Source organism: Alternaria arbusti (genome assembly GCF_024043155.1).
Source record: "Alternaria arbusti strain BMP 1465 chromosome Unknown scaffold_26, whole genome shotgun sequence".
NCBI lineage: Eukaryota > Fungi > Ascomycota > Dothideomycetes > Pleosporales > Pleosporaceae > Alternaria > Alternaria arbusti.
The window spans coordinates 60,296-84,819 of NW_026249966.1; the positions used below are offsets into that span (position 1 = coordinate 60,296).

At 52.6% G+C, this 24,524-nt stretch overlaps 5 protein-coding genes across 5 annotated transcripts; 2 read left to right on the top strand and 3 right to left on the bottom strand.

The window, feature by feature from the left end:
- Positions 1-390: 390 nt before the first annotated feature.
- J4E86_010853 (uncharacterized protein) lies at positions 391-2,843 on the top strand (the record flags this gene model as incomplete). The annotated part of the gene is made up of 4 exons (XM_051451347.1): positions 391-890; positions 1,133-1,580; positions 1,679-2,638; positions 2,814-2,843. 4 exons carry the CDS (start codon positions 391-393, stop codon positions 2,841-2,843), a joined length of 1,938 nt encoding a protein of 645 aa, XP_051297467.1.
- A 2,609-nt stretch (positions 2,844-5,452) lies between these two features.
- J4E86_010854 (uncharacterized protein) lies at positions 5,453-6,875 on the top strand (the record flags this gene model as incomplete). The annotated part of the gene is made up of 3 exons (XM_051451348.1): positions 5,453-5,639; positions 5,714-6,680; positions 6,854-6,875. The coding sequence occupies 3 exons, from the start codon at positions 5,453-5,455 to the stop codon at positions 6,873-6,875; spliced, it is 1,176 nt and encodes a 391-aa protein (XP_051297468.1).
- Positions 6,876-9,255: 2,380 nt separating this feature from the next.
- Positions 9,256-11,343, bottom strand: J4E86_010855 (uncharacterized protein; the record flags this gene model as incomplete). Its single annotated transcript, XM_051451349.1, has 2 exons — positions 9,256-10,341; positions 10,390-11,343. The coding sequence occupies 2 exons, from the start codon at positions 11,341-11,343 to the stop codon at positions 9,256-9,258; spliced, it is 2,040 nt and encodes a 679-aa protein (XP_051297469.1).
- Positions 11,344-15,382: 4,039 nt separating this feature from the next.
- On the bottom strand, positions 15,383-16,880 carry J4E86_010856 (uncharacterized protein; the record flags this gene model as incomplete). Its single annotated transcript, XM_051451350.1, has 3 exons — positions 15,383-15,565; positions 15,656-16,055; positions 16,105-16,880. The coding sequence occupies 3 exons, from the start codon at positions 16,878-16,880 to the stop codon at positions 15,383-15,385; spliced, it is 1,359 nt and encodes a 452-aa protein (XP_051297470.1).
- A 723-nt stretch (positions 16,881-17,603) lies between these two features.
- On the bottom strand, positions 17,604-18,997 carry CIA1 (Cytosolic iron-sulfur protein assembly protein; the record flags this gene model as incomplete). Its single annotated transcript, XM_051451351.1, has 2 exons — positions 17,604-17,618; positions 17,714-18,997. 2 exons carry the CDS (start codon positions 18,995-18,997, stop codon positions 17,604-17,606), a joined length of 1,299 nt encoding a protein of 432 aa, XP_051297471.1.
- Positions 18,998-24,524: the final 5,527 nt, after the last annotated feature.

A 24,524-nucleotide genomic window follows, 5' to 3' on the forward strand; every position in this document is an offset into this window, starting at 1 on the left:
GTGAGAAGTGTAGGAAGTGATTCATGGATCAGAACGTCGATGCGCGCATCCCCCTGATGCACGCTCAGACCACCAACATCCGTCGCATCCGCGCTAGTGTGGGGGAAGCGAGATTCGGGTAAGAAGATGGGGCGGAATGTAGTTAGTAGGCGGTTTCAAGCACTTGCATCGAAACATGCTGCCTGCGCGAAGGATTGCTGCTGGGCCTTTTGGCCCCAAGAATCAAGGCACCTATACAAACCCCGGCCGGCTGATCTAGTCGTAACTTCCCAGCGCCAGCCGCACCACATTTTGTCGCAATTTGTTGTCGAGGAGCAAAGTTGCCATAGCTTACCTACAAGACTCAGACCGACTACACCAGATCTCATTACCTTTTCCGTATCAGCACTCATGGCTCCGACGCTGAGAACCAGGGGCAATGCGCAAGCCTCGAAGACTGTTGCTAGTACTGGAAGTAAGAGAAAACGAGGTGGAGCTTCAGCTACACATGCGGATCCGGCGCCAAAGAAACGGAAAGGGAAGAAGACAGCGGATGCTGTTTCCGACAAACGAACAGCTTGCCAGAAAGCTGCTGATGACGAGGCAAACACCAAAGAGTTCCGCATCAAGTTCTATCCGGAATTCTACCCACCGCATCCAGGAGATGTCCCTGAAGAACATCAGATAAAGTTCAAGCATATTCAGCAACTGGGCAAGATGAGCTACGAGTCGTATGCGATACAACCTCGACCTGACACCATCGACAAGCCATGGGAGCTCGAGAACAAGAGGCGGGCTAAGCAGATGATCTACTGGGCTCTTCGATCGAGAGATGATTACCAGAACGAGGATAGCTGGAGAATGGAACTTGAGCCCTACGTCTTTAAACGGTTTAAGATCGAAGTTGGATGGTATGATACATTTGATCTATTTCATGTCTCGCACGCTGACCAAAGGTAGCCAAGGATGTCGGAGACGTCTGTGGGAATCTTGCATCCAGGTGGATCCGAAACATAGTAATAGTCGAACGATGTCCCTCGTAGAGCGTCAGAAACGTCGTTCAGGATGCTCGTGTGAGCCATTGGCAAAACAGCATAGCATGTGAGTTGATAGGTTCACCAAACAAGCGAATCACAGCTGATCATGTGATTAGTTTGAGTACAGGACTGACCGATATCTTCACTTATCGTATTGGCGAGCGAAGCTTCATTCAGAATGACCCAGAGAATTGCCATCGAATTGAGAAGAAGCCTGATCGAGTCTACGGACTAAGGACTACTGAAGCCATGGCGGAGAGTTTGCAGCAACTACACATCTCCCACTTGGGAGAGAACACTGCGCTCGAATATTTGTCTAAGAGACTGACCATGAGCTGCAATCCAGACGGTGGTGACCAACCCTGCATATACCCTTTCCTAGCGATGGAAGCCAAAAGCCTCAAAGGCGATGGCAATTGGAAAGAGATCGAGACGCAAACAGCAATACCGATACGTAATCATCTGAACCTACAGCTCCAACTCCAAGATGACAAGGACAACAGGATGAAGGTGCCAGGAGGCCCACTATCTTGGTTTCTTGCGTACATTGGCGAGCAGTGGAGGGTATATGGGTGTTACGTTACAAAGTCTAGTCCAGACAATCTACCCTGTTACGTAAGTTGATACATGACTTTTCCAATGGTTTACTAATGTCTCGGCAGAAAGTTATCCTCCTATGGGAGGGGAGTATCACCGGCCACGATGCAGCACTCCAATTGGTTCTCATTATGGACTATATAGTTGATTGGGCGCGTGATATCTACCGGCCCAATATCATTAGACAACTGAAGTCTGTAATAGACAAAGGTCAGCAGTCATCCTATACAGTCACCGCAGACCCTGATATCCTCTCAAGGACTGGTTACGCAAACTCCCGGATTGGCGATGGACCTTTCGCTGCCATTAGCAGAGTTGAAACGGCTCAGGTGCTTGCGGAACCAGCCTTCGATGCAACAAACTCCACCGTTGTGCCTTCTTTCGAACCTCTCTTCAAGAGCACTGGAAAATATGTTGATATCAGGGTCTGGGAAAGTGCCAAGTACGAGTCACGAGTACGAGGGCTGTATATTACCGGAACCGACGATGATGCTAAGAAAAACATCATGAAAGCGAGCCGGGAAGAATTGAGAACGGTCGATGCGAGCCGCTGTTGGTTCTTCTTATCAAGCGCCCAGGGACTCAAAATCATCGAACAGGCATGGACCGGGCTCGAAAACACCAAAGACGACAGGGATCTTCCACAGCAGAAAATCCTGGTTTCGCTTAATTTGCGATACCGTAAGGACAGTGACGGTGCACCTATTCGAGAGTTGACGTATATTGCGCTCACTGAGTCAGTCGCCCAGGGCATGTGGAGAATGGACGACATATTAGCGCAGAAAGAGCTAGTTGTTCACGCCGACGAACTTGAGCTCAAGCTGCGTGAAGCCTGGGCTTCAAGTCCCGAGAGCTACTTTCGGCGTTACGCCAGCGACCAGACTAACGTGCTTTGTGTCACCGCATCTGAACAAGAAAAATTGGATGGTCGTGTCGTTCTCAGCTTCCACAGCGACCGCGATATCACGTCATGGGCAAGAACACTGGACGCTTTCATCGAACGCACTTGCGAGAATCCACGAGCGGTACTTCGCAAAAGTTACGCACCATGTTTTCGATACACGAAGGCTATCCATTCACTTACCGTGAAGCCCCATTGCATAGCAGACCCTGCCCAAGACTGTGTCTTCATAAACGCAGCAGCGATCAAAAACGCAGCAGCGATGTCCACCGGAATATGCGCCTACATCACTAATCCAGCATCTGAAGAGGTCGATGCTACGTGGGTAATCCGACATCTTGTGAAGATGGTAACCGTCTTTTGGGACAGCAGACGACGAGAGAAAACTCTAGGAAACCCCTTTTATAAAAATATGCAGGATAGAGAAACAACCTTCTATCCGGGAAGACGAGATGCCGACAACGATATCCTACTCTGGATTGTGTCAGATCCTCAATGGGATTTGTACGCTGCGATCAAGCCTACTTTGACAATGCCTGGTATAAACAGAGTTCATGAACATCTGGTGTGGTTCCGCAAAACGTTGTTCAGACACAAATGTGGAACAAGTGCACAAGGTTCGGATTGGTACAGAAATGGGTACAGAAACGTTCAATACGATATTCAACGCGCTTGCAAGAACTGCTCTGTCGATGACTGGAAGGCTTTTGGAGCCCCTGTATATCATTACTGCGACGAAGACTTCATGCCAGAACGTCGTTAATATAGATTTAGGTATTCTGCAAAGTACCAATCTATCTCACGACACCTAACAGTTACCTGAACCAAAGACTTGTAGTCTATTCACGCTTGTATATTGCTGGACGGACGGGAAGCCTAATCTTTCATGATCCTACGGTCGTACGCGGAAGGATGGGCAATCGAAAAAGTTACCATATCAATGTCAACAGATGTTCATGTCTATGGTGCTGCCAGTCGTGCATCATCACGACTGATGAGCCCGATTGCTCTAAGCCTAGCTTAACATCTGAGTTTTCTACATACGGCAGCTTGACGGTACCGTCCGCTCTTTGGGCGGGGCCGCAAGGTAAGCGCTAACGTAAAGGCGGCACCTGGGCAATGCCTGCGAACGCCCACCATGAGCACTAGCTATACTCCGGAGTACGACCCTCGACCATTTGCCACCGCGATACTGCAATCTAGCATTGCGCATTGGTGGAGCGAAACCAGGATGACCCTCCTGCCTCGTATGCGGTATCAGATTTACGTATTCTTTGTAGGCCACGCGGTAACGAAAACTGGTCACGCAATCGCAACTCAACACCACATTACGCGAAGCTGCCTTGAGCGGCTAGGGCTGGGCGACAACTACAGATTACATCCGCTTCCTTGCGCCATTTACTGAAACTACTCAGCTGGTCAAAGGTCGCGACCGCTCTCGTGCAGCACCTAAGCATAGAGCCACGTATTTCTGCGGGCTCGAACGAGAACAACGAATGACGACACTGCAAAGATAGCGTATGCATGCGCATCCATCGCATCTGAGCTCTTCAGCTCGGCTGAGTTTGTGTGGTACGAAATCCTTCATTTGCAGGCATCTCTGACGCCTCTATGGCATCGGGGTCCTTCAATTGGTCAGCCTTGCGCCTTCGCAACGCCGTGGCTGCAATGCTGGGCTATTTCTGAACTCGATTTTATAGAGCACGTGCAGATCCTGAGACGTACGTTTCTAAGCTGTCAGGCCGTCTTCGCTCGAAACTATTGTCGTAGCCTTGTCCAGGTTTTTCTGTTCGCTCAGTTTAATCTTCAAGCCATGGATTCAGGCGGCACTGGAACGCGCGATCTCGCGACCTCAGAAGCCCAGGCTCAGGCTCATGTACGGGTGCGCGACGAAGGATTCACCACGCTTTCCAGTGGAGGTCAACGGCCCATGATAGAGTACGTATGCTTCCCTTGGTTGCGCGAAATACCATTAGCCGGCCGCGTTAACGCTAAGCAGCATCGTTTTCATTCACGGCCTAGGTGGCCATCCTGAATCGACATGGACATCGACTGAAGTCGACTTGGAGGAGACGCAAACATCAACAACGACTGGCCCACTTCCATCGCCAGCAAATGCAAAAAGATCGCGCAAAACAATCTTCAGCACTAAGCGATCAAAGCGATCAAAAGACCAAGGGAAGGCCAAATTCTTCTGGCCTCATGCTCAGCTCGCCAAGGACTTTCCAGAAGCTCGCATTCTGACGTAGGCAATAGCTCAGATCTTCGTTGCTAGCTTTACTAATCAAATTAGTTATGGATATGACTGCAGCGTGTTCAAGCTGTTCGAGGCCGCAGATCGTCGAGGCATCATAGACCACGGTATGTAGCAACTGCTTCATCTGGCGATGTTGATCTGTCGCATCTGTCTAACGCCTTGAACACTAGGCGACGATCTGCTCAACGCTTTTGCTGACCAGCGTGGAGACGCAAAAGAACGGCCTGTTGTCTTCGTAGTCCACTCATTGGGTGGGCTCATCCTGAAACGTGTAAGGAGTTTTGTGCTGTGTCTCAACCCTTTGCTGAGCCATTGCCGCAGGCATTATGGGCATCGCGTGATGCGACTAGAATCGACCTGAAGACGGTCTTCGAGCACACAATCGGAATACTGTTTTATGGAACGCCGCATAGAGGGGGTAACTATGCCAACCTCGGCGACGCTCTTGTTCATGCTGTGAAAGTGTTGGGTCATTCGGCCAGTCCCCGGATCATCAACAACCTCAGGCATGATTCGGAGGTACTGGAACTCTTACGGAAAGAGTTCTGGAGGATGCTTGATCAAGGTCATTTCGAAATCCACTCATTCTATGAAACGAAGGGACTCTCCACATTTCGGCCCATGAGTAGGATGGTATGAGGTCGAGCGCTTAGATGATCGAAGGTTTGTTACTGACGATGGATGCAGGTTGTCGACAAAACATCTGCAATACTCGAACATAAGAGGGAGACTACTCGTTCGGCCACCGGTAACCACATGGAGATGTGCAAGTTCACAGGGCTAAGGGATCCACGCTACGAGGCCGTCAAAGTCATTCTAAGGGCCTATTTCAAGTCCGAACGTGTTCAGAAGACAGAAGAAGTATCCAGTATGTAAAAACAATGTCTTTTACATGCGTCGCCTTCAACATGCTCGCAAACGCTAACCTGACCTCTATTGTAGACTGCATCGAAAGTCTTGAGGTAGCAGAAATGGACAACGATCGGATCGAATCCCGGCTTTCCACTATTGTAGAGCGACACGGCAAAACTCTGGACTGGCTGTTCCAGGATCCCGTCTTCAGATCTGATGGAAGAGAACGGCGGCATGGTTTTTTGCCTTGGATCCAAGGAGAGGAAGGTATTTTCTGGATCCGTGGCATACCAGCATCCGGGAAGTCGACTGCTATGAAGTATATCCACGACCGAATGCAAGATGTTCATCGGCAGAACCAATCATGGATGCATGTTGCTCTCTTCTTCCACGATCGCGGAACCAGCGAGCAAAAGACAATGCTTGGTATGCTTCGGGCTCTACTGAAGCAACTTATCCTAGGTTGTCCACGCCTAGAGGAGTCAGAGACAGCAGAGCTGGTCCGACTAGTCGCGCCTTTCGGACGCGTCAGCTCCAGTGGCTACCAAACACCACTCACCAAACGCCGTGGCATGGAAAATTGGCTATGGACTATGGAAGGTCTGCAGAAGGCTATTCGAGCTGTGGCCACGCAAAATAACATCAGAAGGAATGTTTTCCTAATGATTGATGCACTTGATGAGCATAGTGGCGACGATGAGGGCATGATACGGTTCTTCCAAGACCTTGCGGCGCCGAACGAAACCCGCACTTTCAAATTCCAAATCCTCCTGGCAAGTCGGCCTGATCCACCCTTCGACGACCTTCTTCGTACCTATCCGCATCTTAATATTCAGGAATGGACGAAGGAGGACATTAAAGCCTTCGTGACTAGTTCTTTCGAATTAGATACAACCTTCCAAGCTCGTTTGCAACATTTCCAGGACCGCGAGGACGTTCCAAAACTAGAGGCCGCCGTGGTCCATCGAGCTCGAGGCGTCTTTCTATGGGTGCGGCTTGTCATTGAGGACGTTCTAGATCAAGTGAAGCGCCGCAGAACAGCAGATGTTTCAACGTTGTCCACAAGGCTAGCTGAGCTTCCAGACGGTCTTGTCGACCTATACACCCATATTTTGATGCGTGTCCCAGCATCCGAAAGCATAGAGACCTATATTCTCTTGGAGACAGTTCTGCGTGCGAAAAGGCCTTTGACAGTGCTGGAACTCGCATGTGTATTGACATTGGGACTAGACAAGGTTTCTCGCAAGCTTAGTGAACAAGAGAGCTTGAAGTCACGAATGAATCAAGGATCAATAAATGCGATTGAAAAGGGTGCTTGGGACTTTGTGGATCGTATTCTTGGCTCGTGCAAAGGGTTGCTTGCAGTCCAGGGTCGAAACTCAGAGCGACAGTGGCCTGACGAAGGTGAATCCGCGTCGACCGCAGAGAGTGAGGTTTACATTATACCATACCATCGGATCGAGAAAAGTGGGCGCTTATCAGAAGAGGAGAGTTCTGGGAGTCAAAGAACCAAAAGTTCGAAGCTAAGAGGCGCTGGGGACGACTCCATGTTTTTCGAGCAACGCGACCCACTTATACATCAAGGTACTTTAGTACATGCACAAGGGCGCGTACAGCTTCTTCATCAATCCGTGAAAGAATACTTGTTAGAAAAGGACGGACGAAATCTGGACTACCTTTTCGAGAGAGCGGACTTGTCAGATGCCACGATAAACTATGCTGATTGCCGCGTCCGTCCAGCGGACAATGGTCACATCTATATCCTGGACTTGTGTGTTCAACTCCTTCACATATCGACCTCCCCAACATGCAATCATCGGTCAGTGGGGCCAAGAGATGAAGTTACAGAGCCTACGTCTGTACTACCTTTGAAAGTCATCGCGCAGTCGGTGCTACACCATGGACCCAATGCCGATGCCACGATGGGCATTTCATGTATGCTGACCTTGGAAGCAATAGACCGCTGTCTACAGATTGCTCTGCGCAGAGAGAATTGGCCTGCATACTATCATTACTCGCAACATACGCACAATGATTGGAACTTCAACTTCCTCGCATACGCAGTGGTCGCCAATATGTACCATTTTGTCCAAGACAAATTGAGCCAACGACCAGATCTACTGGATGAGAGAAAAGGTCACCCTCTCTTGATAGTCGCCCTCTCACCCCCTAGCATCTTCAATGTTAGAGAGCCTGCGACTTGCGCAGAGCCTGGGATGGTTCAATTGTTGCTTGAACACAGGACGAAAGGCCAAGACCAATGGGTCGATGGAGCAGGCAATAAGCAAAATGCTTTGACTTCGGCCGTATATACCCAAAGACTCTTACAGGCATGTGCCTATGGCTACCCAATTAAGGAGATCATGTTGCTACTCCTGAGCCACGGCGTAGATCCAAATATTGCGGTGCCAATCTCGACCCGCCTTATCAGGAACCAACAACAAAGCCGACCCATAGCCCATTATGTGATGGGAATGCGCATCGGCGTAGACGACAAGATGGAGATTCTTCGGGGGCTAAAGAAAGCTAGGGCAGACTTCGCCGCAAAAGACACTTACGGGCTTGGAATGCTGGATGTTTATTGCGAAAGCTTGCTGCATGGGTATTTCCGAGAAGAGCTCTCGATTACCGAATTGGAGTGGATTATCAAAGCTGGTGCACGTATCACGGCGGGCATGTTCAACAGCGACGGGTTCAAGAGAAGTCTACTGTACCACAACGCTCTCCGCCACCCAGAGTACTATACGCGTGACGGTCGGAAAGCTGCGCGGAAGGATAATCCACAGTGGCCGCAACCCTCGTTGCCGGAAAGACTTTTCAACATGTAGACATACTCGGTTAGTAGTTCTCAATGTTACGGTATGTCACTTTCGAGCTGGCTACCTTAGAAAGCAAGTCAACATTTATTCGGCGTAGATCATATGTATTGCCTCGATCAGCCCGCTACTACTAAAATAGAACTATAATGCGGTAACATTACATTACATATGATCGCGTTGCAGGATACTACGCAAGCAGCCTGTACGTACTATACACACCTATATATACTCTTGACCTTGTTCTAGTTAAACCTAAGCAGTAGTAGGTACTGGGGTATGCAATAAGAAAGGTGCGTTCTAGCATATTTGTCGTACATACGATAGCGACATTGAAGGGAGAAAGCAGGTGGTTGATTGCGAGCTAAGAAGCTGGAATATATCCAAGACAATCACAGAAGAGCGGTCGCACCTATACGTACAAAATCATGACAATTTGTAACATTCTCATTCTCTCTTCAATCATACTCCACTAATGCTACATTCCCATACCATCCCATCGCCAAATACAACAACAACGAACCCAACATCAGAACTTTCTTGAGAACATTCTATTACAACGTATAGTGTTGCCGCAGCGCCGTGAGCATAAAAAGGTGGTATCGTGGAAAAAACAAGCAGAAAACAAGCAAAAGAACATAGAACCCGTTATTGCGCCGTGTGTGTAGGTCCCGCCGGTAGTAGTCGTTCGTGTGAAGCCTTTTGAACGCCTTGGAAGATGGGAAATGGGAAGGGAGAGGAAGAGGAGGGAGGAGGGGGACGTGATTGTGAGTGTTGATGTGTGGGGATGCGATACGGAGGGGAAGTGGATGGGTGTTATTGCGGAAGCGACTGATGTTGCACATGCGCATCCTGCCCCGCATCCAACTTCTCACCCGTCCGCATACTCGTAGGAACAGAAGCGTCTTTCTCAGCATTCGAACCCACTTGCCGTGACTGCGATTGCGTTTGCGATACCTGATTCGATATCGCACTTCCGTCGGTTGAAGAGCGTTGCGAGCCGTCCTCCTGAACATAAGCAATAGGTCCCCAAATCCTCCAATGCAGCAGTATAATATGCGTAACCCGATTAGCGAGATCCGTCAACTTCGCCGTCTCAGGATGTAAATGCGCAAAAGCAAACGTATCGGCGATGTTAGGTCTTGAAAGCGATGGAAGAGGCGGCATGGAAGGAGATATAGAGACAAGGGCGTTGAAGAGTTCGATCGGCGAGGATGTGCTGTGGCGGTCGACGTTGGCGAGGATCTGGGGGAGGAGTGACGCTTCGAGGCGGGAGGCGTGCCAGGAAGATCTGCGCATGAATAGAGTGCGGAGGTGTTGGTTGGCTTCGGCCATGTGATCGAAGCTGCAGGAGGGGGTTTGGCCGGCGAGGTGTGAGGCTTGGCGGAGGATTTCTAGGGAGAGGGCTTCGGAGTTCAGCATCCATTGTTGGGGGCCGTGGCCGACGGCCTCGCCCATGATGGCGGAGAGGGCGGTGCGGAGTTGTTGGCCGATAGCCAGCGTCATCGATCCTTGGTAGCCTAGCTGTCGGGCGAGTTGTGTGTACATTTCCATGCAGACCTCAAACATGACGAGATCATCAACCTCGGCTTTCAGCGATGCTAGGCGATCGTGGTCCAGGAAGAAGGTATCGGGGAAGTCGCTCCGCCCGTCTCGGCCGAATGTGATCGCTGTGACTGCGCGAGTGAAGACCTCTAGCTCGAAACATGGGCCGGCTCGGGGTCGTGGCGAGCACTGTGGGCCGAACTCATCAACGGCGTCTGTGAACCAGGTTTGTGCCGTGTTGATGTTGACCCTTGCCCTACCGTGGACAAGTCTGTCGAGATGGTAGTGCTTCTCAAAGTTCACGCTATCCTCGATCAGAAGCGTCTTCAGATTCCTGATCTGGTGGTTCGCGACGTCCTAGACCGAATTAGTTTAAGCACATATCGAGAGGATGTAACAACTTACGAGTTTCATGGCCTCCAGAATGCCGAACAGCTTTCTCAGACCTTCAACGATCTTTTCGAGGTTGCGGTCGACCTCGCCCAGTCTTGTGCAAGTGACCATCTCGTCGACCAGGATGTCGCGCATGGGCGCGCAGTGCTCCTTGAGTAATTGCGCCATCCACTCCGACAAGCGGCCCAGATCGCACACTCCTCGCTCGATAGCTTGCATCAGCATGGGAACGTCGAGATGCTCGTCCACTCTGGAATGGTCGCGATCGGGAACCAGGCTCTTGAGAACATCGCGGACGTTCTGGAACAATATCGGTATCCGCCGTTGCGCATATGGTGTGAAAGCTTCGACTTGGATCGGTGACAGGGGTGGTGTACCGTGGAACATGCGGTTGTAAAGTACCAGTTCGGCGATCAACGCTCCCCAGTACTTGTCTGCTACTCTCTCCTTCTCTTGTCCCTTGACGCCATCGACGTTCGGTCTGAAGCTGAGGTCTCTGTCGAAGTTGACGTCATGCCGTAACTTGATGTTGGTGATGATGCTCTGAATGTCCAACTCGCTCAACGACTGCTTGGTGACTGGCGGAAGATCTAATGCTTCGAGGAAGTTCTCTGCCAGCTCCTCGCCAGACTGTTCCACTCCTGTCTCTCCAGGCATCATAACTCGTAGATATCCTGCGAGCTCTTCTGGGATGGTGGAGTGATAAAGTGATAACGTTCGTGCTGGGCTTCCATCTCTTGATCTGACCTCGACAACCGCATGCCGTGGTCCTGACGCAGTCTCTTCCATCTGTCCATCCAAGCACGTCGTAGAGCTATGCCATGACGTGGAAGCACTTCTGTCGTCGACATCCATGGCCGACCGTGAAGCAAAGCCAGGTCCGAAAGAGGAAGCTGTGTTGACGGGCTTGGTCGGCTGGGAACGCATCTCCTTCCGCCGACGGATGCTCCCGCAGTTCTGCTGCATGGTGGGCCGGGTTCTCATAAGATGACGTAGGTAGGGTGTACGACGACGGTTGAAAGCGGGAAGGTGTCGAGCGCGCGAGTGTGCGTAATGGCGACGATGAAGCCTGGGGAAGCGAAGGCTCAAGAAAAGCGCATGGGGTTGCTACAAGCGCCAACTACCACTCGTTAGCTTACAAACTATCCAAGACAGAGCGGTTTGTAAGACACAAGCCAGAAACGTGTTCATAGGCTGTTTGACGCAGCGACGGGTGGCCGCTGGAACGAACGAGATAGCTCCCGAGTCAGACAAGCACGAAGACGCGGGATCGTGCTTAGCAAGTCGTACCTTTTTGCATGTGCCCTCGTTGGATACCAGATCAATAGGATCTCTTGTATGCCAGTCGAGGCTTATCTCATAGCAAGCAGGACAGAGTGGTCATTCGCGATGATGACAAAACAGAAGAGTGACAATGCGAAGCGTGAAGAGACGGCTTCGTAGGAAAACCACTTTGCTGCAAAAGCAAAGTGCAACAGCGCGGAACGAGCAAAAAAACAGAGAGACAGACAGGAAGGGGTACTACTGGATGGAGTAGTAGGGTAAGGCGTGCGAGTGCTGCAAGGTGACGCTGCGGAAATCAAACAACGTTTGTGTCGTTGTGGGTGGTTGTGCAAGGTCGGAGGCTGAGGTTAGGTGCGAGCGGGTGCCCTTGCATTCTTGTTTAAAAGACGGGCACAGACCTGTGACTACGTCGTGGATTATGCTCTGACCATATCTTAAATGTGCAATCCAATACTTTGGGACGTGGGAGGCGATCGCCACAGAACGACCGACGGCGTTAGGGCGTTCCGTAGGGGACCTCGGGCGTGTCTGGTGGGCGTGAAGCTGCAACGCGTGTCATCCCAGCGGCGACTGCACACCGCTAGTCAGCAGCGACAGCAATTAACAGACCTCAGACGGTAAACGCGGAGCCGCAGTAGCGCTGTCTCGCTCGCCAGACACGGTATCCGACGATGTCGTGAGGGAGCAGAATGCAGCAGATGTGCAGGCCCAGCACGCCGAGACCGCGTGCAGCCACCCGTGATTGGCTGCAGCACCGGGGAGCGCATCACGGCCGCCTCACTTATTGAAAGTAGGGCGAGCATTTGGCATCCGCGCTGCTATCCGGGGGGATGAAAAGAAAATCCGGTCCCAGTCCTGTGTCGCTGTCCTCGACGCGACTGACCCAGTCTGACCGGACGCTGCATGCGCATACATCCATGGATCAGACGCGTCGCACGTCGTGTCCAGCTTCTAGACATCTCATGGTGGGTCGACGTCAGGGCGACTCACCGACGTCAGTCGTGTTCCTGGCCCCTTCGATGCCATCATGAGTCGTCCACAAGTGCGATCGTCGGACGTCCTGGCGTGCGGGCGCGGGATCCAAAGGCGACTGAAACGCAACCGCTTCATCTAGCAGCCTTGCCGCTCCGACAAACTGCCGAGTGCCCAAGGACCGACTCGTTCAGAAGACCTGTCCGGTTCGTGTGTCGCAGATCGTGATGGGCAAAAGCAGAGCAGCCTCTCATGGTATGACAGATAAGCGACGGCTGGTGACGGGCGGACAACGGAGGGGCTGCTAGTAAGGAGGGCCCTGGGCGTGGAGAGGGCTGGTCGTATATCACATCGCGGGTGTGAGGCGATCTATACCGCGTGCAGCGAGCCTGGGTGGGACCAAGAGCATCTAGAAAAACGGGAGCATGGAGGGCCCCATTTATCTATAATATAGTAGGGCTGGAGACGCCGGTGTGGTTCTGAGGCAGAACCGCGCCTGCTGCTGCGCTTAGGAAGTCGCGATGTCACACGATGCACTCTCGTTGGATCGGACTAATTATCCCTCTCGCCCGGCGCGCGCTGAGTGGTTGTCGCTCTAATTGTCCATGGACTTGAACATGTTCGCAGACGTCCTCCGCCCGTCGTGTGGTGTTTTGTTGATAATGCAGGTCCCGACGTAAGCGCAGGGAAGGCTCGTTGGTGTCGTATCCAGGAAGATCATTTCGCCATCGTCAGGCACCACTCCAAAGTGCCGAACAGCCATCATGCCTCACTTCGACTCTACATCCCGGTCCAGTCACGTCGACACGTAAACCTCCCAAACCCCGCGTTGCGTTGCGATTACGAAGTGAAAAGTTTCTCAACAGCGACAACGTGTCGTCTTGCGTCAGCTTCACTACGACAACACGGTGATTAGAAACGACGAAGCAAGCCACTTCATGGGGTATTCATGGGATATCCACGGACATGTTTCTCGTTATGAGGTTCTTCTTGCTCATCTTTGAAGAGTTTTCAGTTTGACAAAACATGTCAAAACTAGGTGTATTGCGATCATCCCGTCCTCAATGGACAACCCCAATAATGAGCACGAGATACGATCACGCCATAGTCTGGATCAGATGTGCAGACTCTTCTTTCATGCGTCTCTGGAGTGTTTCCCGCTTCAATAACCAGCGCGAAACAAGACCACGCCCCAGATCTGAGTTAACGACGCACACTTTTCCTTCGTCATCTCCCAAAAGTTGCCACTTCAATGATCAGTGCGAGACAAGACTGAGCTCGGTATGAGTCAACGGCGCGTACTATGCTATCCTTTGTTCGAGAATCTTTCCACGGCTAGTATCTATCGTCCGTCCCACCCCTAGGCCTTTCCCGTCCTTGATCTCTATGAATCCATCCGCCCTATCGCATATCCCTCGTCCACTCCGCCTCATTTCTTCTCACTTTCCGCGCCTGACAGTTATCCCATCCAATCCACCTCACTCCACCATCTCAACCCCCCATCTCACAAATCTCCCCCTCCCACCATCTCCATACCCATATCCTCTCTTATACCCGTCCCTCCTGCTCCTCACCCTGTCCTCCCTCACCCCCTCTCTCCCACACTGCCTGCACCAGCTACACTCGCCCTCAACCCACATCGTCTGGCTCAACCTCGCGCCTACGGGACACGCTCGAATGGGGTTGAGCGAGCGGGCGTAGGGACACAGGCGGATGTATGGGGATGAGGGGGCTGGAGGACAGGCGCAGAGGGGGGAGGTTGTGAAGGTTATGATACACATCGATGTTGGCTGTTGGTTAAGGAGGGGATGTTGGGTCGATGCGTGTGAAGACTGTAGATACTTCCCAGGGGACAATACGTTGTTGGGTTGGTGTATAGTAGATGTTGCCAGTTGATTTGTTGGTTTATCGATTCGCATACGCATATGCCTCTCTCTTTCCAAACGCCCTTATTCCGTGACAACCGTCCGCGTGATGGCTCCTTCTCCGTCCGTCTTCCCGGGACCTCGATGTCGGTCTGTAATTGTAGATGAGATGAAACTGGATCTTGGGTTAGTGTATGGAGTTCTCATGATGCTGGGTACATATCTTCTCCATGTATGTTAGCATAGCAAGCCATATTCTTTCAGCACTGCCCCGCGTACACGCACACAATACATCACTTCAGTCAAAGATACGCGAGACCAAGAAGGAAACAAGCCAGGCGATTGTCTGGTGTAACAAGCACAGCATACGTTTGGCCAACCAGTTGTCGTTTGACTCCAACAACGACAGCGACAGCGGTAGCGAAGCCGACATGGCAAGTTATCTCGCAGGTTGCCTGTCGGGAATGGTAGGCGCAGTCACTCTAGGTAGATATCTTGATTGAGATCGCAATAACAGGAAACAAGAGTCTAAAATTAGCATGACCATGGAGAAGGAGATTGAAAGTCGATGTGGCACAAAGGCAAAGTAAAGCGGAAGAACAAGGCGCAGTGAACAGCTCATAACAAGAGAAATAAGTATTATGATAATGTACGTTTTTTGTCGTGCAACGGCTTTCCCACCTAGCCACGTATACACATGCCGTCGCACAAGCCGCCTTGTCAGCATTCATTGCTTGCTTGCTAGGCCAGAGGAAAACGTCGATCGGACTACCGCTTTAGACCGGCGTTTGTTGTGTGCGAACCAAGCAGTTGGCGGGAGCGCAGAATATGTCGAATTAGGAAAATGTACGTGGGCTCTAGTACAAATAGCGATTCACAGCATCCTAAGCCGCAGTATCCATAGCCGGCTCGCTCTTCGTCTGTTTACCCGTACGACCACGGGTGACTTCCTGCTGCTGCTGCTCTCCTTTATGTTGTTGGGGACTCCTAGCTTCCTGTTCGTCGGAGCTGTCGTCGATGGGGGATTGCGGGCGGCTGTCGTTCAGGTTGCGGCGGGAGCGTGCCATCTAAGTATCTTGTTAGTGAACCATCCTCTTAATTCTTCTCATTCGAGCATTTGCGGTTATGCAGGGTTATGAAGGGTTATGGTAACGTACCCAAGACCTCACACCACCAATCAACCCCAAATTATACCCAGCCGCAAACTCGGAACTCTCCCTTGTATTGTTCGCCCTCGGAATATCGAGGTGGCTGAGTCGCGAAATCGCAGAAGGAGAACGAGCAACTGTGGCTGCTTCCATGGTTTCCGCCTGCGACTGCTCGCGCGTGGGTGTGCGGGCAGGGGATGCGGGCCGGCTCGATTGCCAGAATTGGCGGAAGTCTTTGCTAAGTTCCTGGCCGGTTGTTGTCCAGTTTGCTTTGATGCTGTCGCGGAGCTCGGCCATGGTGCGCTTGACGTCGAGCTCGTTCTTCTTGAGCCAGGAGACGTTGAGTTCTTTGCGGGAGGTGCCGCGTTTGAGTTGGCGGTCGATGTATTGGTCGTAGTCGCGGACGATTCTGGGGTGTGTTAGCATAGCATGGGGGGAAACAGAGTGGAGAGACTTACTTTGTGATGATACCCGTTGTGCTGAGACCCTCAGTTCTTTGAGTGACGAGGAACATGCCTCGCTCCTTGATCGGGCCGTAGATATCGTCACCCTCGTCTGCGCCGTAGGGAAGGTCGTCGTGGGCGACGTAGTCAATGTTGTGCTTCAACAGGAACTCGGCGGTCACGATCCACGGGCAATCTTCAATAACCTCGTCGACCCATTTGCAATGGCGCACACTCTCAGCACGCTCTCGCGCCGACAATACGGTAAGACCCTTGCGCTTGTGTGTCTCCTTGTTGCCAGTAACGCCAACTATAAGCTGGACGTTGGGGAAGGCCGTCTTGGCCTGTTGGAGGGCGCGCATGTGACCAATGTGGAAGAGATCGAAAACACCGTCTGCGTATATCCTGACCGGGCGTCCCTCTGGCGGCGGGTTCGTCTTGTAGCCTACGGGGTCGACGAGACCAGCTTTGGGTGGAGGCTCCATGCGCATGCTGCCGGCCTCACCACCCTCGCCGTGGTCGTCACCGGCGAGCGATGACGTGCGCCGGCTCTTCTTGCTCGCGCGCTCATCCTCGTCGGTATCTTCGTCGCCGTGGGCGCTCTTAACGCGGACCCGCTTGGTGGTGGTGCCATTAGCATCGGCCTGGCGCTCCTTCTTGGATGCGACGGCCTGGAGAACAGGGTCCTCGGCACCCTCGTCCGAGGCGTCGCGCGATGAGGGCTGCACAGCGTCCATGGCGTCTTTCTTGACCGAAGATACAGTGGTGGACCGCTTTCGTTTTGGCGGCATAGGCGTGGGGTCGAGGACGATTACGCTGCACGTGCAAACTCAAAAACTATGTTGAGAAGGAGGAGTGGTCTGTAGGTGGGAGAGTAGGAGTAGGCGTCGGGTGCGCAATGCCCAGATATGGGGGAACACGCGGGTGATAACGGTCGAGGTCGGGGCAATTATGCGCAAGCGCCAATTAGATGGGTGAGGAAGTGACGGCGGCCTTGCACAGCATCGCAGACGCACACAGTAGAGACGGTGAGACAGTAGATACAGTAGATAGACGGTGACGGCGTGGCTAGTATAATGCTGGACACGCGTAGATTGCGTCTAGCTGCCGTCCGTAAATTCTCGCGCTTCCTTGAATCCTGATCTGATCAGCACCTTGGCATGACGCCAGTCCGCCCAACGCTCCCTGCGCCACACGCTCTTGACGCGAGCGGACTGGTTGAGAGCTTCAACATGGCCCACGTGTGGCATTTCCCATCCTGATTCCTCGCATTTGCATCATTCGCATGTGACAGGGGCCTGCCAACTTCTGGACCCTGTGCCTGATCTGAGAACGTGTCATCATGCCTTTACGTCGAAGTACTCAGATGTTGAGGTCTACAGCGTACATTGGAGAAAATACCATTCGCATATCTGGTTGTTGCGGTCAAGTCACGCCGAAACCAATGTCGTAATCCTCATAATCAAAAACATAAACATACAAGGAGCAGAGTATTGAAGTCTGAGCATCGAAGATCAGCGTTCTATAATCTGTATTGCAGCTCTATTAGCATCAGTATATACACTCTTACACAGTACACTCATGCGCTCGATGCATCCACCTCATCCAACACCCAAACCCTCACCTCCCCATCATCCCCCGTAGTAAGCACAACCTCCTCCTCTTCACTTCTCTTCCCCTTATCCGCCCTCTTCGCCCAACAAACATGATTAATCTCAAAGACATCATGACCAGAAAACAGTTCCGCAACAACCACCCACTCCGTCAATCCCTGTTCCTGTGCGCCATCAACCTCCATCTCATCACCACCAGCCTGCCCTCTCCACCTCTCCTTATATACAATAACTTTACCATCGCTCCCCGCACTAACAATCATACCCGTCCTCCGACTCCAAGAAACCGAGTAGATAGCGCGTTCGTGAACCCTTGGCAAAACAGCGTCTTGATACCACTCCTCGTCGATAGCCGCCGAGCGAATGATACTAGGAACGCCCGTCTTGTTACTCGCGTTGTCATCCCCCTCTTTCGCTTTCCGGCGCCATATCCTTACCGTGCAGTCATCCGAGCACGTCGCGAGTCGCGGTCCCGATCGTTCCAGCTCCGTGATATATTCTGATCGTTGCTGTTGTGACGCATCCGATGTGTCCAATGTATCCTTCCTCCAATCCCTCCCCCCCATCCCACTCCCCTCAAACTCCGCCCACCAAACCGTCTTCGCATGCCCATCAATGCACGCAACCTGAACCCAATCATCCGCATCCTCCTTGTACAACCTAACCGTATCATCGTAGCTCGTGCTGACCAGTAAATCTTCCTCGGGATGCCACGCCACGCTCTTGACATCGCCATCGTGTTCCTGCAGCACAGCCACGGTTTCAAAGTTATCGTCTTCGAGCTCCTCCCATATCCACACGCTCTTGTCGCGGGAGCAGGTTGCTAGGTATTGGCCAGAGGGACTCCAGGCTAGGCATTTGATTTCGGATTCGTGGCCGTCGAGGATGCAGGAGAATTGGTAGTCGTCTGCTTCGTCGCGTTCGTCGGAGTCGTCGTCTTCCGCAGCACCGATTCTTCTACCTGTAAAGTCCTCTTCGCGTCCCCCACCATTTTCTTCCCTCCGCCATATCCCAGCGCTGGAATCAAAACTCCCAGTCGCCAACACACTCTGCCCGCGCGTATTTGGTTTCCATGACACAGTCCGCACACTGCGCTTGTGTCCACCCGTTATAGAATGTAGGAGCGTGAAGGAGGTTAAGCTGTATACGCGGACGCTGCGATCGGAGCAAGCGGTTGCGACTATGGGGAGGGAGGGGTGCGGCGCGGATTGCCAGGTTCGCGAGTTGGAGGGCGGTGTGAGGGTTGCGAGGGGGGTGAGTTCGTGGGCTGGCGAGGTGGTGGTGGGCGAAGACATTGTGGAGGGGCCGCGAGGGCGGGCTGGTCGCGACGGGTGGAAGGTGATGGCGGCGGTCGATTCGAAGTTCCAATGGGGTCAAGAATGGATGTATGCTGTAAGAGGGCGTGCACACTAGCTGATCTTTGGTAGTGGCTTGCAGCCGGAGTTGAGTCAATGTTTTTGGGGCAGTTCGCGCGTGGGGCATAGAAAGTTCGGATGAGCGTCATTCGCCAAGCCTCCCACCATTGCGGGCCCGTCTGCGTTATCGGACGCCTCTGGCCTGCAAGTGTGCTTCATATTGTCTTTGTTCAAATACATCTTCCTTATTCTTCTTCATACATAATATACAGATTACAAGCTCTACACCTTTTTGTCAAAGCCCTGAAGCAGCTCCCAGATCCCAAACGCCTTCCCATGGATCGTGAATGTCCCTCGTTGTGTCATCGCATATCATTATCAAGGGTATTTCAATGCCAACAACCTCAACGCCAGAAATGCTGCAAAAGAAAAAATTGTTGAAAAGACACCGTTCCAGTGATGAACGGTATCTACTTCCGGATACCGTGGTAGCCTGGCGGGCGAATCGCGTGCGGGTCGCGGAACGCAGTCGTGATGGACATGAGTCGGTCTGCCAGCGTCTGTTGCTCCGTCTCCGCCATACCAACATTGGCGCGAACACCAAGATCATGGAGCTCTACATTCGCACCCGCCTTGGTCTCGTCCACATGGATGTTCTGGGTCGAAGTGACCATAATGCCTCCCCATGGATGCGACGAAGGCTCAGCTTGAGAATGCGTGGTGCAGTTGACCAGACCCTTCTCCGAACATGTGTCTGCTTGCTGCCAGCTCAGCTCCGTTGAATTCGATCGCTTCGAACGTAAACCGCGAGTCCATTTGCCGCCGCGGCTGCTGGGTGGCATCTTGGCAATGGAGGGTACGCGTCGGAGACTGCTAAATTCCTTGTGGTTCTTCTGCGCCAGTATCGCGTGGTCGGCGCATCCTGGCTGTGACCTCAGGTACGTTTGGAAAAATGAAAGGGGAATCGTCTTCAGTGTCAGGCTCTGCAGCGACTGCACGTAGATCTCTTTGATGCCGCAGAAAGCAAAAAGCGTGGCCTGGCTGGACTCGGTCTGACCGTGCATCATGTCAATCTGCTGCGATGAAAACACTGAACGATGAAGAGTTTCTTCGGGACAGTCTCGCAGAAGTTCCATAATCCTGTTGCGGAACTTGTCGAGGAAAAGATCGTCCTCCGAGTCGGTCGCGGTCCGCTTGTTGATGCGCACCAAACAGTCGTCCAGACTGCAGCCGTTGAAGGTCGTGAGGATGTTCAGCTGCCGACTGTCTAGCTCGTCGCTGCTCAGCTTCACCATCGGGATGCGGCCAGGTGTAGCTCGCGGTACTATGACGTCCAGGCCTCGCATACCGGGCTTGGGCTGCACAAGGAAGGATCCGATGTAGGTGCCTTTCTTGGGAAGGGATAGCTGCCTGTCGCTGAAAGCCTGTAGGCGCCCAACAAGGTTCTCGAGGTCATCGCGCGGGATTTGCAGACTGCGAGCCAAATGGTCGCTGACCTGCTCGACACTCGCGAATCCGTATCCAAGGTTGTGTAGCCGATGTGCCTCGATGGTGTCGACCTTCTTTGTAAGTACAAGCATCTGACCTCTTCCGAATAGGATGGGGTTGACCGCTCCAGCTTCTAGGTCCTTTGTCGCTACGTCTGCAGCCACGATGGTCTTGTTACCGTAGTTGCCTGTCCAGATTGCGCGGTTCATCACCGTACCCGTTGTCAAGACCTCCTCGTAAAGATTTCCGAGGTTCTGCAGGCTCGTGTCAAGTGTCTGCGCAATCTCGTGAGCTGTGACGCAGAACAGCTCCCGGAATGTAGCCGAGTAGCTTATGTCGTCATCGGCTTCCAGAGACGATCGGCTATTGCTTCCATGAGTAGGCGCTTGGAGGTATCCTGTCGCTTGTAGATGCTCTCGCATCGTGGGGATGAGGTCGGAAATGCCGGTCCAGTTGCGCGATACTCTAAAGATCCACTGGAACACAGGATGCGATGTGTTGAATTCGTCGTCAAAGGTTCTTTGGTGGAACTGGTGGGTGATGGTCTGACATGGCATCAGTCCGCTTTGGCTGACGAGTAGTCTTCCTTCGGGGTCGAATGTAGCGATAGCAAGAACGACCTGCTGCGCTCGGTTCTTCTCCAATCGACGTTGGCGCTGCTTGATGAAGCCAAGAAGGAAGCACACAGCACATGCGCTCAGGCACTGAGTCTCGATTAGCAATGCGTGGGCTCCGTAGAGTGAGGGACTTACCAGGCATAGAGAGATGATAAGGTTAGTGTTCCTCTCTTGACCAGGGCCATCGTGGTAGCCGCGGATCTCATACCAGGTACCAGCTGCGGCAGTCCAATGCATCCCGCACACGGCCAAAGCGAGTACGACCGCCACAATGATTCGTCGCCAGACGTTGTTCATCCAATGCTTGTTCCAGTGGAAGAAGAGACTGAACGAAATGAGACAAGCGCCCACAGCGATAGATGCGGCCCCAACGACGTGTGGCCAGCTTAGGATGATCCGGTAGTTGGTAGTGCCGTTGTTTCCCAGGTAATGCATCTCTGTTACAGCCGCCCCTCCGCAAACACCGCATACTCCCAGTGATGCGAACCGAACGAGAGATCCTTTGCTTCCTTTGTAGAACTTATCCGCAGCCGATAGTCCCAGAAACATGACGACCACCGGTAGGACAGCCGATACAGCGGTGTAAGTCGAACTGTAGTAGAGTTGAATCTCTTCTTCTCCGTCACCGAGCACGATCGCCCTGTTGCCGACGAAATGCATACACCAGATAGCCACCAGTCCGAACGAAACTGCGCAGCCTCCTACTTGTACCCTAAAGTGGAGTTAGTGGTTGTCGTACAACGATGTAAGATCAGAACATACCACGACCGCCATCCTGCTCCTGAAACTCTCCGATGTAGCAACTCTACAGTTGTGAAAGCACCAATGAGGCTGACAATGTATGAACCCACAATGAGTGCAGGGAGAAAAGATATAGCGGGTCTGCTCCCCAGCGGGTACTTGGTCTCGATCGCGGGGTTCAACATTACGAAGCAGTTGTTGATTAAGTGTGTTGAGATGTCGTACTCTCGTGAGGCTGATAATACGCCTTACGTGCACTTCCTCAGTTGTGAAAGCTGCACTCTGTCAGTTGATGTTTGTTGCATTGATGAACGAGAGAGATTACTCACTACCTACGTTTACAGAAGAGGAGTGAAGTGAGATGAAGTCAGCAGAGCGGAACCGCACCGGTATAATCGCCCTGGATGTGTATCTTGGATGAAGCTCGTCACAGTCAAGTGGTTTGCATCATACACCGCAGATCGACGCAGGAAGGCGATTTCGGTGTTTCGTTTTGAGGATCCAAGTAAGGAGGTGACCAGCGTCTTGTAAGCTAATGTCTTTTCGGGGTCCAATCGCGCGTATGCGGAGAGATGTGTATATGTAGGTTCTCCTCGCAGCAGTCAAAACTTAGAAGTCGATCGGAGGGGTAGCCGCTGAAAAGAGGGTTCTGCGTGTTTGTACCTGAACTCGCGCCGGTGGATAGTGTCCCCTTCTAGACGTCCGCTGAAGTGGAGGACATAGTTTGCGCCTGATTAGTCTGGTGCGGGAGGCATGACAGCGACACCCCGTCGCACGAAGTCTCCACACTCGTCTGCTGGGACCGATCACATAGCTCCGCCCTCTCCATGCCGAGATGCCCATGGCGCCAATCCAGTTTTCCACGCCACAGCTCTGGCCCCTTCATGCAAACGACCTTGATACGGCTTGGGCCTATTAGCCTAGGTGTAGTGGCTTCGCGGCGTGGCCTCGAGTAATTTCAAAGTTCACGAATCCCGTTCGGCCTGACCTTCTAGCCACTCGCGCAGCGAACGCGGCCCGCTAGTCATGCATCTGTCCCCAACAGGCCGTGGTCTCCTGCTATGTTACAAACGTGGCTGATGGATCTCCGAACGACCGTGCTTTCCCTACGAATACGTGCGAGCGTAGAATTCGTGAGCGGGATGTGAATTGCAAGCGACGAACACCGACCGCGGACTGCACGGCCGGAGGCGAGTGTCATGCGGCCTAGAATGGGGCCAGATGTCATCGCGAAGCTAGCGTGCAGACTCAACTCTGGTACCTTGGCCGACTGATCCCGGGTATTAAGACATATGGTACGGGTGGTAATTTGAGTTCATTCAGAACGCCAACACGGCAACGAGGGCGTCTCCGCGGGGAGGAAGCTGACGCTGATGAAGCGTGATTTGGCCAGGATGGGCATGTCGCACACGCTCTGGGCATGTTCCGCATATCCAGAGCATCGGTATAACAACCATTAACTGACTGAAACATTGTCGGTCTCCACCATGATGTAAGGTGATGGATCTTCGCAAGGCACCTTCTCGACTCGAAGCGCCCTGTCATTCCAATGGTTCTGCGCAAGCGACGAACGCCACGCTTCAAGGCCTCGATTGTAGGAACGCCGTGCCGTGTATATCAAAGAGGACTATGCCATTAGCATGACAACAGCCAGCCATGTTCAAACCCAGGAGGCGGCTGCGAAATGCAAAGCTTTCAACCCGATGGCCCGTTCGAGTGGTAGACTCGGAAGAGCCGACTTGACATGTGTCGCCATGCTCGCAAACCTGCCGTTGGTACGGCGGCACATAACAGTAGTGAGGTGGAGACTGAGCGTGCTTTCCTCCGATCGCAGATTCTCAGGACGTGGCACGGCCTGTGCCCGATAGCCGAAATTGATCACCTCCCGTGCAGCTGGTGGGGCGCGAATCACGTTCAGAGACGAGGTCGACGTTGGAGAGCGTACAACAGCTGCAGAACAATGTCATGCCGTCTCGCAGCTCTCGCAGGCATGTTACACGAAGAGCCGCTGACCTCCGAGATACAGCAGCCACTTTCGCTTTGCCGGCTGCTGAGTATGTGGTAACTTTCGTGAGTGTTTGCATTCCGAAACAAAACTTGGTTCGCTTAGTGCAACCTCGGCAGTGGAGGACGCGAATCATTGGACATCGGCGACGTTGAGTGACAGGAAAGTTTGGGCGGACCTGTTTACGCCACGCGGTTCACTCCGGAAATACGAACAAGACCAGTCTGTCTGGTGCAGAAGGGGTTCTGGTAGTCGAAGTTTCTTTGAGTCCGCGCCACGGCAGTTGGATCGGAGTTGAAAAATCGTTCTGTGGAGGCGCACGCCGTCAGGGACCAACTCGAGATGTACAGGTCCTTTTCCTGTTGAACGCAGGACCTGCAGGATGATGTGCAGCTTTAGCCACCAGCCAAGCCACCCTAGAGTGTAGGAGGACTCCGGAGTGAGGATGACCGTATATGTACACGATTCATGCTCCGTGTTGCGAGGTAGTGGCGGTTTATTCGAAGGGCGTTCCTGGAAGCTGTGATCTACCTACACATGCATCACCCCATTGCTGACTCGATGGATGGTCGAAGATAGGCCCATGGGGTAATTGTTCCCAAAGTCGACCCATATG